Genomic DNA, 17,873 nt, shown 5'->3' on the forward strand with positions numbered 1-17,873 from the left:
TGTGACCACGGCTCCTTATAGATATCTCACCACAACAAAAAAAATGTTTTCAAATATATTTCTTTTGCATGTTCTTAAGAAAAAAAAAAAAACTCAATACATTTCTACAAATTTTGTAGAGAAACAGATAAATTCTATGTGATATAATATTCGTTCTGTTCATTATCACATTACTCGAAAATAGCTGGAAAGATGCTTTGTAAGGTTTGCTTGGGATGGTTTGACTTAAATACAGGCCATTAAAAGTACAGTCAGTTCTCTGGTGATGAGAACGGTAACATAGAATGAGGGTGAAGTGTATGTACACAGCCTGACAAAGGTAAACGATGTCACTAAAAAGTACATAACAAAAGGACTACTTGGTATTTGCTATGGCATATATAATTCACTGAGTAGGGCCTAAAGAGGCTTGTATGACTGTTGATAAAGAGACATGGTATTGGTGTAGACAGAAAAAAAAACTGGTTTCAAAAATGAGCCCCATCATCACAAGGGCAGACGTTAAAATAGATTGTGTTGATTTGCAGCATCTTCCAGGATGAATATATGCCAAGAATCATATTAAGGGTTAGAATCTTTGTATGAAGAGTTACATGTTACTGTCTTAGTTATTGGAAACCCTGGTGGTGTAGTGGTTAAGAGCTATGGCTGCTAACCAAAAGGTCGGCAGTTCAAATCCACCAGGCGCTCCTTGGAAACTCTATGGGGCAATTCTACCCTGTCCTATAGGGTCGCTATGAGTCAGAATCAACTCAACAACAACGTGTTTGATTTTTGGTTTGGGTCTTAGTTATCTAGTGCTGCTATAACAGAAATACCACAAGTGGATGACTTTAACAAACAGAAATTTATTCTCTCACAGTTTAGGAGGCTAGAAGTCCAAATTCAGGGTACCTGCTCCAGGGGATGGCTTTCTCTCTCTCTCTCTCAGCTCTGGAGGAAGGTCCTTATCATCAATACTCCTTTGGTCTAGGAGCTTCTCAGTGCACGGACCCTGGGTCCAAAGGACATGATCCGCTCCTGGCTTTTCTTGCTTAGTGGTAATGAGGTCCCTCTCTTTCCTGCTTGATTCTCTCTTTTATATCTCAAAAGAGATTGACTCAAAATACAACCTAATCCTGTAGATTGAGTCCTGCCTCACTGGCATAACTGCCTCTAATCCTGCCTCAATAAACATCATAGAGGTTAGAATTTACAACACATAGGATAATCACATCAGATCACAAAGTGGTGGACAACCACACAATGCCGGGAATCATGGCCTAGCCAAGTTAATACTCATTTTGGGGGGACACAATTCAATCCAAAACAGCCACATTACTATAAATTGAACATTTTATTCAACCCGTTGTTCAAATAAAGGCAGTCCTTCAATATGTGGGATTTTTTTTCTTTTAAACTACTTACCTTCAGCTGGTGTTCCCTGCATGTATTGCCAATACTGGCCTACTAACTGCCACCAGTTGGAATCAACTGTATGGCAACGAGCTTTTACCTTCAATTAGGAAAGTGACTCAGGGATTTTTTTAAAGATCCAAAACAAAACATTTTGAAATAAAAAAGCCAATTAAGATGTTAGAAGCCAAAGGTACATTATTTCAATTTCCTCTACTTAATCCTGTTTCTCATAGATATAATATATAAGTAATTTGCAACATCTTCTAAGAAAGAAGTAGCAACCAATGATAAAGTTACTAAGACTCCAAATGGTGAGGACAGAAACAGTCATCACCCTTACATCATAGGCTTAAAATTCTGTATTCTTGAATAAAGACATCCACTTAAAACAAATTTTTTAAAGACAAAAAAAAAAATTGCCAGACATTTGGATCAATAGAATATTTTCTGTGAGGCTTATTTAAAGATGTATAGAAAAACTTACCAAGCTGAATGTTTCTTATCCACACTGATTGTTTTGTCTCTTTTAAGATTTTCTCAAAGTAAACCCCAGCAAAGCCACTTGAAAAACATGCTATGAGAACTGCCATGAGGCCTACAAATTGAGAGCCAGCCGAAAGCTCCTTAGAATTAAGTTCTTGAGAATCTGAAGGCCACTGAACAAAAAGAAAAACAAAATTGAAGTTTAATTCTTTTAATATTTTACAACATGCATATTTAGAGCCCACTCTTAGACCTTAAGATAAAATCTCAAGCAATATCATTCTTAAGAATTGCAGAGAAGAGCTTTTGAAAGAAAACCTTAGAATCGTGATTTTTCCCCCCACAATGATAATAAATTACAGCTTATAATTAAAAAAAAATACCAAGAGATAATATTTTATACTTTACCTCTATAGAGACTAATCCATTACTTTGAGATAGTTCTCTAAAACTTAATTAAGAGGCACCATTTTAAATAGAAGTAGATGAAAGAATAAGAATCTTATATTCCTTCTGCTGCCTTAGCAAAAGCAGGGGAAAAAAATAATAAAGGCAAGTTGGTGAAAAGTGAACCTCAAACATTGTCAAGGAAAGACAGACCATCAGAAAATGAAGGAAAACTTTGGATATACTAGGAAAAGTATGTGTTGAAAGTGTGGACAGAATTTTTAATTTTCATGGAATCTAGACTTTCTGGAGCCACAGCAGTTTAAATGACCCACCTCAACTATTTCCCTGAGGAAACTGTTACTGTGAGGTAATCCTTCTGAGCTGAAAGTGGTTCCCTAAAAGCCATCTTTAAGTGAAACAACAATCTAAGCTTAATTAAAAAAAACACTTGCCTTGGGCACTGTGCTGTTTTAAAGAACTTTTTTTTTTTTTATCTGCATGCAGTCAGTTTTGACAAAAGCAATTCCAAAGGTCAGACTAGAAGCTATGTTTTAAGGTCAATCAGTTAATTATTTGAATTGTTACAGAATACTGCATGTCCACAAGTTATTGTGTAAATACTATTCTGGCCCCGTTTCTGTGGCAATGTATAATTACTAGTGATAAGCTGGGGTAGAAAAATCTGTGAGGGGTTGTTCTTTTTTGGAATTTAGTCAGAAATATTGTCTCAATTTGAAACTCGTATATTAAATAAACTTTAATCAATTTTTATATTACTATTTGGCTTATTATTTTTAACAGAAGGGACTCCAAGGCCACTGTACCAGGTACCACAATCTAGCATCACACCCTATGACTTAGATGTTAAACCCATTGCTGTTGTGTCAAATCTGACTCATAGTGACCCCACAGGACAGAGCAGAACTGCCCTGTAGGGTTTCCAAGGCTGTATATCTTTTATTTTTTTTAATTGTGCTTTAGATGAAGGTTTACAGAACAAACTAGTTTCTCATTAAACAATTAGTACACATACTGCTTGGTGACATGGGTTGCGAACCTCACAACATGTCAACACTCTCCCCTTCTTGACCTCGGGTTCCCCATTACCAGGTCTCCTGTCCCCTCCTGCCTTCTTGTCCTTGCCCCTGGGGTAGTGTGCCCATTTAATCTCATTTTATTTTATGGGCCTATCTAAACTTTGGTTGAAGGGTGAACCTAAGGAGTGACTTCATTACCGAGCTAGAAGGGTGTCCGGGGCCCCTTCTCTTGGGGTTACTCCAATCTCTGTCAGACCAGTTAAGTCTGGTTTTTGTTTTTGTTTTGTTTTTTTGTGAGTTAGAATTTTGTTCTACATTTTTCCAAGGGTGTAAATCATTACAGAAGCGGACTGCCACATCCTTCTCCCGCAGAGTGGCTGGTGGGTTAAGCCACCAACATTTCGGTGTACAGCTGAGCACTTTAACCACTGTACCACCAGGGCTTCTTCTACTTGGATGTCACTGACCCTTAATCTAATGAATTAATATCCTATAACTACTGTTAAATTTTCTTTTATACCTACTCCCTCACTCCTCTGCTTGATCTTCTACTAGCTGGACTTCTTAAACACTTTTCTTCCTGAAACTAGTTTTCATGGCTATCGAAGACTTCTCAATCAATGTGTAAAGTAGCTTTCAGTAACACAATTGTTCATTCTCCATTCTGCTTGCCTTCACTGCAGCACACCAAACTCACTGCTGTCAAGTTAATTCTGACTCAGCAACCCTGTAGGATAGGGCAGAACTGCCCCATAGGGTTTCCAAGGCTGTAAATCCTTATGGAAGCAAACTGTCACATCTTTTTCCTGTGGAGTGGCTAGGGGTTCGAAATCACCAACCTTTTGGTTAACAGCTGAGCACTTTATCCACTGCACCACCAGGACTCCTACACACTGACATTATCTACTTATTCCTTGCCTCTTGAAGCCACCTGCACTTTTCCTTAGTCCTCGGCTCTCCAATCTTTTTATCTGTGTTGCTCGATAGACTTTCTGTGATGATGGAAATGTTCTATATTTGTGCTGTCCAATATGGTAGTAACTACCCACATGTGGTTACTGAGCATTTGAAATGTGGCTACTGTGAATGAGGACCTGAAATTTTTTATCTACTTTTAATTAATTTAAATTTAAATAGCCACATGTGACTTGTGACTATAATACTGGACAGCACAGCTCTACTGCATTATGGTCTATACCAACCTCGTTGCCTGACGGAAGCTGACAGAAGCAGTGACATCTCTCCTGAGCTCAAATCCACGATTTCAACAGCCTGCTGTCCAGAAGCTTAACTCCCTAAAACCAATGTGATTAAAATTTACTCATCCCTCTCCAAAACATATATACCTTTTGATGCCTTTATTTCTATTTAAAATGCCACCATTCAAACCTAGGCCTTTTTAATCTCCTTGATCTCTCTTCCCTATATTTATTAGACTCGAAGTCATAGTGATTCTTCCTTTATAACAACTTTTACATCACTGCTCTGGAATATTCTAGTCTAACTGGCCGATTTATGTCTCTATCATGCTTTCTAACTGCTCTCCATTCCTCCAGTCTTTTTCCCCACCAGCCTGCCCAGCACTCCTACATAATGTCTCTGATATGCTTCTCTCCCTTCTAAATCTCCCATGAAGCCTTACAGTCTAACCTCCTAGCTCAGTACTGAAGGCCACATATAACTTGGTAACCAATTTGTATTTTATAATTTCATTTTTACTTTTCTTTTGTCAATCCTTTATTCCAATCAAATAAGTTAATTACCATTCCTTGATGTGTCTTGTGCTTATCCACATTTGTTTGTTTTTTAACATCAGCCCCTTTTTCTGATGCTTCAGGCTTACTATAAAACACAGAATATTGGAAAAAGCATAAAACTTTGGAGCCGAAGTTTTTTTTTTTTTTTCCTTCAAATATTTAATTTCTGGTGAAAATATACACATCAAAACACACTCATATTCAACAGTTTCTAGACATAATGATCAGTGACATTGGTTACATCTTCATATTGTGTCAACATTCTCATTATTTCTGTTCTAGTTGTTTCATTCTCATAAACTCCCTGCTCCCCAGTACTCTCGTCTATGCTTTAAAATAGCTATTGTTCATTTGGTCTTATATAATTTTTTAAAAGAATGCAATACTCAGGGATGATAATCTTCTTTTTGAACTAAACTGTTACTTAGTTTAAAGGTGACAACAGAGGATAGTTTCAATTCAAGGTCTGAAGAGTGACTCAGGGCCATAGTCTCAGAGACTCCTCCAGCCTCAACAGGTCCAGTTAAGTCTGATTCTTCAAGAATTTAAAATCCTGTTTCACATTTTTCTCCCCTTCTATCAGGACCCATTTACTGTGTCCCTGATCAAAACATTCGGCAGTGGTAGTCAGGCATCATCAAGTTCTTCTGCTCTCAATGTAGAGGAGGCAGTGCTTCATGGAGACAATTAGTCCTGTAGTCTGGTTCCTTCTCTCACTCTTGGGGCTTCCTTCTTTCTCTTTTGTTCCAGATGAATTCGGACAAATTGCTGTGTCTTACATGGCTGCTCATAAGCTTTTAAGACCCCAGACACTACTCACCATACTGGGAGGTGGAACATAAAATGTTTTAAGGAGTTCTAATTCTGGCTCTGCCACTAGTACTAGACATGAGGTCCTAAGCAATTTACTTAACCTCTCTGAGCTGCAGTGTCTGCTTCTGTAAATTGGGCAGAATATCTAGTCTTAAATGGTTATCTGTTACATGATACAATACTATTTAAGGACTGAGCAGAGTGCCTGGCATATGACAGGTAGTCAACATGCAGATTTCATTACAACTAGTATCTTTCAAAAACTAATTCAAATTCAACCTCCTCCCTGAAGCCTTCCCAGAAGTGATCTTTTTTCCCGAAGCTAACCAAAAAGTTAGCAACCAAGCAGTTAGCATCCACCAGCCATTCCTTGGAAACCATATGAGGCAGTTCTACTCTGTCCTATAGGATCGCTATGAGTTGAAATTGGCCCAGTGGCAATGGATTTGGGTTTTTTTTCATTTGATAGTACAACCTACAGTATATAAAACCAGTTGACAACTAATCATGCAGAAAGAAATGTCATGTGTTTTTCCTAATCTTTAACTATGCTTAAAATCATGCCATTAGTTCAGTTTAGTTCAACAAATGTTTATGGTGCATTGTTATATTGCAGGCACTGGGCTAGGCGCTAGAAATGGAAGGAGCAGTGAACACAGATGCTGCCTTCTAGGAACTTAAAATCTGGTTATAGTGGTAAATACGGAAATATAAACAAGCATCTAACTCTAATGTGAGTACTATGGAAAATATCTGTACAGGTACTATGGTAGAAGAGAAGTAAGAGTAAATACTCATTTTGGGATGTTAGGTAGATCCCCTGGTAGAGGTGATGCCTCAACTGAGTCGTTAAGAATGAGTAGGAGTTAGCCAGGCAAAGGGAGGTTAGGAGGAGGGGTAGAGAAAGGGGGCAGAAGTCATCCTAGATAGAAAAAGGAAAATGAATAAAATGTATGGATGCATAAAGTAGCCTCAGCAAGCAGTTCAGGAGTTCAGAGTGTGAGTGTGGAGTAGAAGAAATGAGTTTGGAGCTGTGGGTGCATTATGGAAGGTCCAGTGAATCATGCTTACTATTCTGGGCTTTATACTCTAGGGTAAAAACCTCAGTTATTTTCTTATCATCTTCGTCATTTTTGCCAAATTCATGTCTCACCTGAACTATTAATAACTTGATATTTTAATTTAAACCAACTCATGTTTAAAAACTTAATGCCTAATTTATTGGCTTGTCTTAAGCAATATCTATCAAAATATAGGTCTTGATATATCAGTCATATTTTTGTATTGCCCATTAAAATAAATAGCTATTAAAAATATTTATTCAAGATATGTATGCCACACTCAGGGGAAAGTAACAGGGGCCCTCTGGATGGCAGGAAAGTGACAAGAGGATTTGCTTTTAGATAGACCACAGTGGTGACTAAGTAGAGGCTGAATTTTGGGGGATAGGTAAGATGAGTAAAAAAACTAGTTGGAGGCAAAAGATCAAGTGAGAAATAAGGAAGGTGAACTACGGAAGTGACAATACAGAGAACCAGGCAAGGAGAGAATCAAAAGTATTAGAAAGCAGAAACGGAAACGCCTTAGTGATTGATTAGATAAACTGATAGAAATCTAAGACAGCTCCCAGGCTGAGTAAATAATGATTGGAAAAAATAGAAACAAGAACAGGTTTGGTGGAGAGGAGATAAAGTTTAATTTTAGATATGCTGTTTATAAGGCCTATTGAACAGCCAAGCAAAAACGCCAGCAGGCTTTTACATATGCAAAATCTGAAAGTACAGCAATAATCAGTGCTAATAACACAGTCTGAGGAATCATTGGCATGTAGGTGTTAATAAAAACCTCCAGAATGAATGGAATCTCAAAAGATAAGGCCTCGAATCAAGAGAAGTAACAAGCATACGAGCAGTCCCATTATCTACCTTGGAAAACTCAATGTCTAAGGGGAGTATCAGGGAAGAAGACTCCATTAAGGAAAGCGATAAGGAATCTCTTGAAAGCTATGAGAAGAACCAGGAAAGAATGGTATCAGGGAAGCTGATAGACAATAAGAAGGGAGTGGTTAATAATCTCAAATATTCCAGACATACAGTAAAAATCCGCTTTGTTTTACAGGCAGTGTCACGTTTTCCTAACTAAATTGTTCAATTCTTTATATCAAATGTTTTGGCTTTTAATCCATTTCTTTGTACCACTTACAGTGCCCAATATATATAATATCTTGCACAAAGGAAGATGTCTGAAATTATCTGTCAATTGTGAAGAACAAGCATTTATTTGCTTCAACAAATAATAGTATCATATCCTGCATTCACAATCAATAAGGTTTTGAAACTGTGATAAAAATGAAAGCTATACGTATCTTGAATAGTTACCTGTACAAAAGCAACTCCTGTCATCAAAATTACTAGGGAGAGCCACTGGTACACACCTAATTTTTTACTAAGCATAGACACAGAAAATAATGCCGTTGTAAGAATTTTCAACTGATATGTGACCTGGAAAAAAAAAAAAAGCAGACAGTTAATATTATTATCATTTGTTTTTTTAAAGGACTATTAGAAATATATTTGAAGTACCTGATAAGTAGCTGCATCTAGATTTGACAGTGCCACGTAGAGTAAATTATTCTGAAGAGTATATATTCCTGATGGAATAGCAAGTTTAAGTGTTTCCATAGGTTTATTAAGAATTTCATCATGTAGTACTCGATTCAGCGCTCTTGGGCTATATTCTAGACAAAACATACAAAATGGAAAAATCAGTCATTAACTCTGAATAAGTTATATACCCTCAAAGTCTCAGCATTCTCATCTGTAAAAAAAGGAAATTTGGCTACAGGCTAAGATATTTCTAGGTTTGAAATATATTTTTATGATGCTAATTTCAAATATTAAATATTATAAAGTAACATTAAAAAGGACATTATACTTATATTCTTTCATTTTGATAAATAACCAAATTAATCATATACACACCCCTATATTTATGATAACCAAAAGTCCAACATACTATAGGCATACCTCGTTTTATCGTGCTTCACTTAACTGCACTTTGCAGATATTGTGTTTTTACAAATTGAAGGTTTGTGGCAACGCTGCATCAAGCAAGTTTATCAGCGCCATTTTTCCAGCAGCATGTGCTCGCTTCATCTCTCTGTCACACAACATTTCAACTTTTTCATCATTATTATATCTGTTATGGCCATCTGTCATCAATGATCTTTGATGCTACTTTTGTAACTGTTTTGGAGCACCACGAACTGCACCCATATAAAACGGCAAACTTCATCAATAAATGTTGTGTGTGTTCTGACTGCTCCACCGACCAGCTGTTCCTCATCTCTGTCCCTCTCCTCAGGACTCCCTGTTCCCTAAGACATAACAATACTGAAATTAGGCCAATTAATAACCCTACGATGGCCTCTAAGCGTTCAAAGCGAAAGGGAGAGTCATACATCTCTCACTTTAAATGAAAAATTAAGAAATGATTAAGCTTAGTGAGGAAGGCTACTCTAGTAAACACATGAATGATAAAAAAGCAGAACAGCCTTATTGCTTATATGGAGAAAGTTTTAGTGGCCTGGATAGAAGATCAAACCAGTCACAACATTCCCCTAAGCCAAAGCCTAATCCAGAGCAAGGCCCTAACTCTCTTCAATTCTACGAAGGCTAAGAGAGGTGAGGAAGCTGCAAAAGGTAAGTTGGAAGCTAGCAGAGGTTGGTTCGAGAGGTTTAAAGAAAGAAGCCGTCTCCACAACATAAAAGTGCGAGGTAAAGCAGGAAGTGCTGATGTAGGAGCTGAATCAAGTCATCCAGAAGATCTAGCTGAGATGACTGATGAAGGTGGCTAGGTTAAACAACAGACTTTCAATGTACACAAAACAGCCTCATACCGGAAGAAGATGCCATTTAAGACTTCCATAGCTGGAGAGCAAAAGTCAATACCTGGCTTCAAGGCTTCAAAGGACAGGCTGACTCTCCTGTTAGGGGCTAATGCAGCTGGTGACTTTAAGTTGAAGTCAATGCTCATTTACCATTGCAAAAATCCTGGGGCCCTTAAGATTTATGCTAAATCTACTCTGCCTGTGCTCTGTAAATAGAACACCAAAGCCTGGATGACAGTGCATCTGTTTACAACATGGTTTACTGAATAATTTAAGCCCACTGTTGAGACCTACTGCTCAGAAAAAAAGATTCCCCATTCAAAATATTACTGCTCATTGACAATGCACCTGGTCACCCAAGAGCTCTGATGGAGATGTACAAGGAGATTAATGTTGCTCTCATGCCTGTGAACACCACATCCATTCTGCAGCCCATGGATCAAGGATTAAGTTTGATTTTCAAGTTTATTATTTAAGAAATACATTTTGGAAGGCTATAGCTGCCATAGACGGTGACTCCTCTGATGGATCTGGGCAAAGGAAATCAAAAACCTTCTGGAAAGGAGTCAGCATTTTAGATGCCATTAAGAACATTTCACAGGAGGAGGTCAAAATATCAACATTAACAGGAGTTTGGAAAAAGTTGATTCCAACCCTCATGGATGACTTGGAGGGGTTCAAGACTTCAGTGGAGGAAATAATTGCAAATGTGGTGAAAACAGCAAGAGAACTAGAATTAGAACTGGAGCCTGAAGATGTGACTGAATTAGTGCAATCTCATGATAAAACTTTAATGAATGAGGAGTTGCTTCTTTATGGATGAGCAAAGAAAGTTTCTTGAGATGGAATCTACTCCTGGTAAAGATGCTATGAACATGGTTGAATGACAACAGAGGATTTAGAATATTACATAAGCTTAATTGACAAAGCAGTGGCAGGCTTTGACAGGACTGACTCCAATTTTGAAAGCAGCTCTACTTTGGGTAAAATGCTATCAAACAGCATTGTGTGCTAGAGAAATCTTTCATGAAAGGAAGAGTCAATCGACACAGCAAACGTCAAGGTTGTCTTAAGAAATTGCCACAGCCACCCCAACCTTCAGCAACCAGCTCCCTGGTAGGTCCGCAGCCATCAACACTGAGGCAAGACCCTCCACCAGCAAAAACGATTATGACTTCATGAAGGCGCAGGTGATGGTTAGCATTCTTTAGCAATAAAGTATTTTTTAATTAAGGTATTTTCTTGGTTATCTATTGCTGCTATAACAAAAATAAGAGTGGATGGCTTTAACAAGGAGAAATTTATTCTCTCACAGTCTTGGAGGCTACAAGTTCAAATTCAGGGCATCAGCTCCAGGGGAAGGCTTTCTCTCTCGGCTCTGGAGGAAGGTCCTTGTCATCAATCTTCTGCTGGACTAGGAGCCTCTCTGCACAGGAACCCTGGGTCCAAAGTACGTGCTCTGCTCCCAGTGCTTCTTCCTTGGTGGTGTGAGGTCCCCCCTATCTGCTGGCTTCCCTTTATCTCTTTTAAGATAAAAGGTGGTGCAGGCCACACCACAGGGATAATCCCTTTATGTTGGATCAGGGAAGTGACCTTAGATAGGGTGTTACAATTCCCATCCTAATTCTCTTTAACATAAAATTACAATCACAAAATGGAGGGCAACCACACAATACTGGGAATCATGGCCCAATCAAGTTGACACATATTTTGTTGGGGGGACACAATTCAATCCATGAGAGGTATGTACATTTTTTTTCAGACATTATGCTACTGCACACTTAATAGACTACAGTATAGTATAAACATAACCTTTATATGCATTGGGAAATCAAAAAATTCATGTGACTCACTTTATTGCAGTGGTCTGGCACCGAACCCGCAATATCTCTGAGGTGTGCTTGTAATTTGTCAGCTAAGCAGTCTTATTTTATTGTAGCAATATGATAAAATTTTGTATTTTGTGCATTCCGTTTTATCATCAGCCATCCCTGCCAACTAACAATTGTGAAGACTTTAATCATGAAAAGAAGACACATCAGTTAGGGAGTAGGTTTGGCTGCAAACAAGAGAAAACCCAACTAACACTGTCTTAAACCCATGGGGATTTGTTTCACATAGCATGAGTCAGGTCCAGCAGTTCAGTGATGCCATTATGGATCCAGGATCTCTCTCTCTCTTTTCACTTTGCCATCCTTAGTATATACTGGCTTTTATCTTCATGTTTTTCATTTCTTGTCTACATGTTTATCGCAACAAGGTCACCAAATGACTGCTGCGCTTCTGGTTCTTTTTTAAGGCAGCAAGAAGGAAGTGGAAGTAGCATGCCCTGCAGGGATCTACTTTTCTCTCAATGACAAAGATTGTGCTGCATAGGTACCCCTAGCTGCAAGGGAGCTGAGAAATCCAGTCCTTCTTCATATCTTTCACATTAGCGACGGGAAAAGGAAAAAGGGGTTGGAAATGGAGTTTGAGTAACAGTCACAAAAAATGTCCAAAGAATTTAAGAGATACATAAACCCCAGGAAAGGAGAGATTCTACGGAACGCTACTGCTTCATCGTCAATGACACTTTGAACAATTTTCTCTCCATAAACCACAAAACCTTTGATTATGAAAACTTCTTTGAAATGAAAAGAAATGTTAAAGATTGCTACCTGATAGTTATCCTTTTCTCACCTGTAAATAATAGTCAGAAATTTTTTTCAGTAACAGTAAGTTAACAAAAGATTTTTTCTTAGTTTTAGCAGGAAAAAAAACTAAAATATTAGCTTAATTTTTAATTAAAAAATTTAATGTGCTATCACATATTTTTCATATCAGCAGTTTGCGGAGGTCTTGTTCCACATTCCTGCCAATTCCTGGCATTACTAGACTTTTTATTTTTGCCAGTCTGAGAATAGTGAAATTGTGTCTCGTGGTTTTAATTTTATTTCCCTGACGGGTAGTGAGGTTTAGCATCTTTTTATATATTTACTGGCCGTTTGGGTTTCCTCTTCGTTGAATTGCCTATTTATATCCTCTACCCCTTTTTCTATTAGATTGCTTATCTTTTTATTGAGTTGTAGAAGTTCTTTGTACATTCCAGATATTAATAATTGGTGGTTATGTAATGTAAATATCTTCTTTCAGTCTGTGGCTTGTTTTTTCACTCAGTTTGATATACAGAAGTTTTCCATTTTAATGTACCCAAAATGATTTCCTTTATAGTTTATTTGTGATTTGTATCGTGTTTGAAATAATTTACTGTTCCACAGTCTTAGGGTTTTGCTTTTTAAATTTCGATCTTTAACTCACCTGGAATTTTTTGTGTGTGTGTATGGTGTGTATATTGATGCTTTGGTACAGTGAAAGTTGGTTTTAACTCCCCCCTCAATGCAATTACTCAAAGATGTCTCTGGCCTCATATTGCTAAATGCAGTGGATACTTCTATTCATTTTGATCTCAACAGCAAAAACACTACTTTCTCAGCTTCCCTATTTACATTGTCCTGGTTTTCTTTTGATCTTGCTTGCAACTCTGTCATAATCTTCTTTTGTTAATTCCTCCTTTTCAATTTGACCTGTAAATGTTGGGAATGCTACAGAGCTTAGTCTTTAGCACTTTTCTTAGGTTACATATACCAGGTTATCTCATCCAATCCTTGGCTTTAAAGCAACCTATAAGCTGACAATCATCGAGCTCCACATTCATATACTCCACTATTTGGCATCACAATTTGAAGGCCTTATAGGTATTTGAAATTTTACACGACCCAAAGAGAAACCTTAATTTCCCCCAAAACTGTCTTCTGCATATTGTAGCACTCATTTGCCGAGTTACTTAAATCTAAACACCTAGATGTTACCCCTCAAACTGGGTTCCTTCTTTCCCTGATGTTCCCACATCCAATTTATCAGCAAGTCACGTCAGCTGTAACTCCCATAAATACCTTCTCCTCTAACTCTGGAGTCCCTGAGTGGTACAAATGGTTAATGTGCTCAACTGTTAAAGACTGGCAATTTGAGCTTAACCAGAGGCATCTCAGAAGAAAGGCCTGGCAATCTACTTCCAAAAAATCAGCCACTGAAGACCCTATGGAGCATGGTTTTACTCCGATACGCATAAGGTCTTCAGGAGTCAGAGCTGACTCCGTGGAAACTGGTATGGTCTCTAACTCCACAGGCATTACTACCATCTTAGTCTAAAATCCCTTGCCATCAAGTCAATTCTGACTCATAGCGACCCTACAGGACAGAGTAGAATGGCCCCACAGGGTTTCCAAGGAGCAGCTGGTGAGTTCGAACTGCTGACCATTTGGTTAGCAGCTGTAGCTTTTAACCATTGTGCCACCATCTAAGCAACCATTATCTTGCCTAGACTAGCACAACAGCTTCCTAACTTGACTCCCTGCACCTATTCTTGTATACCTCCACCACTGTCAATACAGCTGCCAGGCTAACCTTTTAGTGTGCAAAACATCATAGTTTAAACTCAATTATTTCCTTTTGCTTTTACAAGGAAATTCGTGGCCTACAAAGCCATCCTACATCATCTATTTTCTGAATACCAATTCAATCTCTCCCCATTTTATTCTCTTCCCAGATCAATATGCTCCAGCCACACTGGCCACTATGAGGATTTCAAAAGTGTAAGAAATTAGCCACTGCTGAACTACTCAATGCAGCAAATGAAAGAAAAAGCCTTGACTTTAGTAAAAAATTATTATGACTCCTCTAGGGTTCTAATAGTTACAGAATTACAGAATTTACTCTTACTCTTTAGTTATTATAAATGTAAGAAACTATGCTTCATATTTACAGCCTATTAACCAAAGATAAATCATTACACAGATTAGAATAAAATGCCTTTATTATTAGACTAAAATTGTCTTAACAAAATAAAAATATTGAAATGTACTTAACACTAGGGCATTAGATAATGACAACAGTGCTGAAATGTGTACTTACCAATGTGTATTTACACAAATATGGTATGTGACACCAAAACAATAAATTGTGTTTACTAAAAAAAAAAAAATCCTAGATACCTACTGCTGTCTTTGTAGACTAGTAAAATGCAGGCCATTATCTTCAAAAGTTCAGCTACAACCACTGCAGTAGAAGACAGATAACGAGGTCCCTCCTCTTTCAAAGTCCTAGAATAACGCATTGTTAGAACCAAACTGGTAGTCTGAAAGGCCAAAATTCCCAAGGATAGGTATTTTAGGTTGGCAGACATTGTTTTATCTTCATTTGCCTGAAAAATAAAAAGGACAAATAAACAGAATTACAAAATACAGAAATTAATATTAAAAACCAGTAAAAGACTAATGGTTCTAGACAAGATGGAATAAGCACATTCCACCCTATCCTTCCTGCTAATTGCAACTAAAAATCTTAGACCAAAGACCAAAGCATCTATCAGAAGACTGAAAATTGAAGAAAATAAAGACAAACTGACTAGGGACTTCAGGATTCAAGGGATGACCCGGCAATGAGTTTCCTGGAGTTTCACTGTTTGTTTCTTTGTTTTGGACCGCCTATGTATTCGACAACCTAGAACTACCAACTGGCACGGAACAAGAGAGAGCCCTAAGACAACCTCACTCTCTAACCAAAGGACTGGAAAGACAACTGCCCTGTAGGATGGAATCCTCCTATCTGGATACTATGGAGTCTGTAAGGTAGAGCTTTATTGATCATCCTGCCCTACTCTAATGAGAGCAGAGGTGGGAGCCTTCCTCTTCCCTACTGTGCACTGAAGCCATACGGACTGCAGGGCAGAGCCTTATGGATCATTCCTGCCGGTACTGGGCAAATACCAGCAAACAGATGGCACCCTTCCTCCCTCCCCAATGGCTATCTGCTAATATTTCAAAGATTTAAGTAGGAACCAAAAAAAAAAAACCAAACCCGTTGCCGTCAAGTTGATTCCAACACATAGCGACCCTGTAGGACAGAGTACAACTGCCCCATAGTTTCCAAGAAGCATCTGGTGCATTCAAACTGCCAACCTTTTGGACAGCAACTGTAGCTCTTAACTACTACGCCACCAGGGTTTCCAAGTGGGAACTAGGGTCCTGTAATACTCAAAATGTATAAGAAACAATCTACTCTATACCAAAACCAGGAAAAATCTCAACTCAGGTGAGAAAAGACAATCAACTGACAACAACGTAGAGATGACACAAATGTTAGAATTATCAGGCAAGGATTTCAAAGAAGCTATTCCAAAATGCATCAACAAGCAATAATGAAACTCTTGAAATAATTTTAGACTCACATAAACCAAACCAAAACCTGCTGCCATCGAGTCGATTCCGACTCATAGTGACTCACATAGAAGTTGCAAAAATAGCATAGGGAATTCTTGTATATCATTCACCTGCTTTCCCCCAAAGATAACAGTTCCAAGGTCCCTACAGCTTACCTGAAGTAATTCAGTATTGACGCTAAGAGACTCACTTTAAATACAAAGACAAAAATAGGTTAAAAAGCAAAAGGATGGAAAAATATATGCCGGGAAAAATTATTCGTAATTATGGCTGTATTAATCTCAGGTAAAACAGACTGCATGATAAGAATTATTTCTATAATCAAAGGACATCTGAAAATGATAAGAGTCAATACATCAGGAAGATACAAGAATTATAAATGTATGTGCTTAATAGCATAACTACAAAATACACAAAGAAAATCTGACAGAACTAAAAGGAAAAACAGATTAATCCAATCATAATTAGAAAATTTTAACCTACTTCTCTAGAATAAACAAGAAAATCAGTAAGCATACAGAAGATTTGAGCAACATTATCAGCTACTGTGGTAGACATGGAGATGCTCCGCACAGATCCTCTTTCAAGGAAGTATTTAGTGCAGAGTGTACAGGCAGACGGCCTCCCCATCCACGGTCACAACCTTTGCAAAGCACCTGCATCTGATGGCTGGATGAAATGAGGATATAAATTCTGAGCCATTTTGGCCAGACATAGAACAACTTAATGGGCAATATTTGCTCCAGCGCTGTATACCAACTTGGCCAAGACTTTGTTAAGCCTGCGTTGCTATTCGACTTATCCATTTATCCAATCCTGCTTCTGTCCCCATTCTTTCACCCGTATTGATCCCTAATAAATATTTTGTACCCTAGTGAAAACTCCATTTCAGCATCTGGTACTGGAGAACTCAACCTGTGTAAGTATTCTGATATTTATAGAACATTATATCTAATAAAGACAGGATATATATCAGGCGAGAAAACAAGAAGTACATTTCAAAATATTGAAATCTTGCAGAGTATGTCCTCTGCCCATCTTTAAATATCAGATAACATGAAAAGCTCAAGTGTCTAGATATTAAACAAAATACTTTAAAAAATCATGTGTTCTCTGATGACAAGATAAGATATCTCAAATACTTAGAAATGAAACAACATAACCTCAAAATAACCCATGAGTCAAAGAAAAAAAAAAATCACAGGAAAGTTAGAAAAGGACAGACAACAGAGATAATCAATAAGACCAAAATGGTTCTTGGAAAAGATCAACGAAAGTGATAAATGTCTAGCTAGACTGATCAAGGAAATAAAAACTGAAATGATCAACATCAGGAATAATAAATAGGACACCACTACAGATCTACGGATTCTAGAGACATTCAAAGGATAGTAAAGACTACTATGGAAAACTTTCTACCCATTTTTTGGTAACAGATAAAACAGACAAATTCCTTAAAAGATACAGATTTTCAAAATTGATTCAAGAAAAAAACAGATAACACAAATAGTACTAGATGCATTAAGGACACTGAATTTGTAGCTAAACACCTCCCAACAAAGAAAACTCTGGGTCCAAAATGGCTTCATTGGGGAATTCTACCACGTATTGAGGAAGAAATAATACCAAAATTCTATACAAATTCTTAGAAAATATTGAATAGGGAATACTTCTCAACTCATTCCATGAGACCAGCATTACCCTAACACCAAAAGCAGAAAAAGATATTACAAGAAAACTACAGATAAATATCTTTCGTAAACACTGACACAAACCCTCTTAACAAAATTTTAGCAAATCAAACCCAGCAATAAATACAAAGAGATAATACAGCATGACCAAGTGGTGT

General features: G+C 37.6%; 1 protein-coding gene across 4 annotated transcripts in view; it reads right to left on the reverse strand.

Moving 5' to 3' along the window:
- The window catches only part of SLC35A3 (solute carrier family 35 member A3), a 76,488-nt gene that overhangs the window by 24,793 nt on the left and 33,822 nt on the right, over positions 1–17,873 (reverse strand). For all 4 annotated transcript variants that reach the window (XM_049880273.1, XM_049880272.1, XM_049880271.1 and 1 more), the window contains exons 2-5: positions 14,802–15,006; positions 8,461–8,615; positions 8,257–8,379; positions 1,883–2,054 (exon numbers count right to left, since the gene is read on the reverse strand). In XM_049880273.1, coding sequence (XP_049736230.1) covers positions 1,883–2,054; positions 8,257–8,379; positions 8,461–8,615; positions 14,802–15,006 — 655 coding nt within the window. The remainder of the gene's footprint in view (positions 1–1,882; positions 2,055–8,256; positions 8,380–8,460; positions 8,616–14,801; positions 15,007–17,873) is intronic.

Source organism: Elephas maximus, chromosome 3, assembly GCF_024166365.1.
Source record: "Elephas maximus indicus isolate mEleMax1 chromosome 3, mEleMax1 primary haplotype, whole genome shotgun sequence".
NCBI lineage: Eukaryota > Metazoa > Chordata > Mammalia > Proboscidea > Elephantidae > Elephas > Elephas maximus.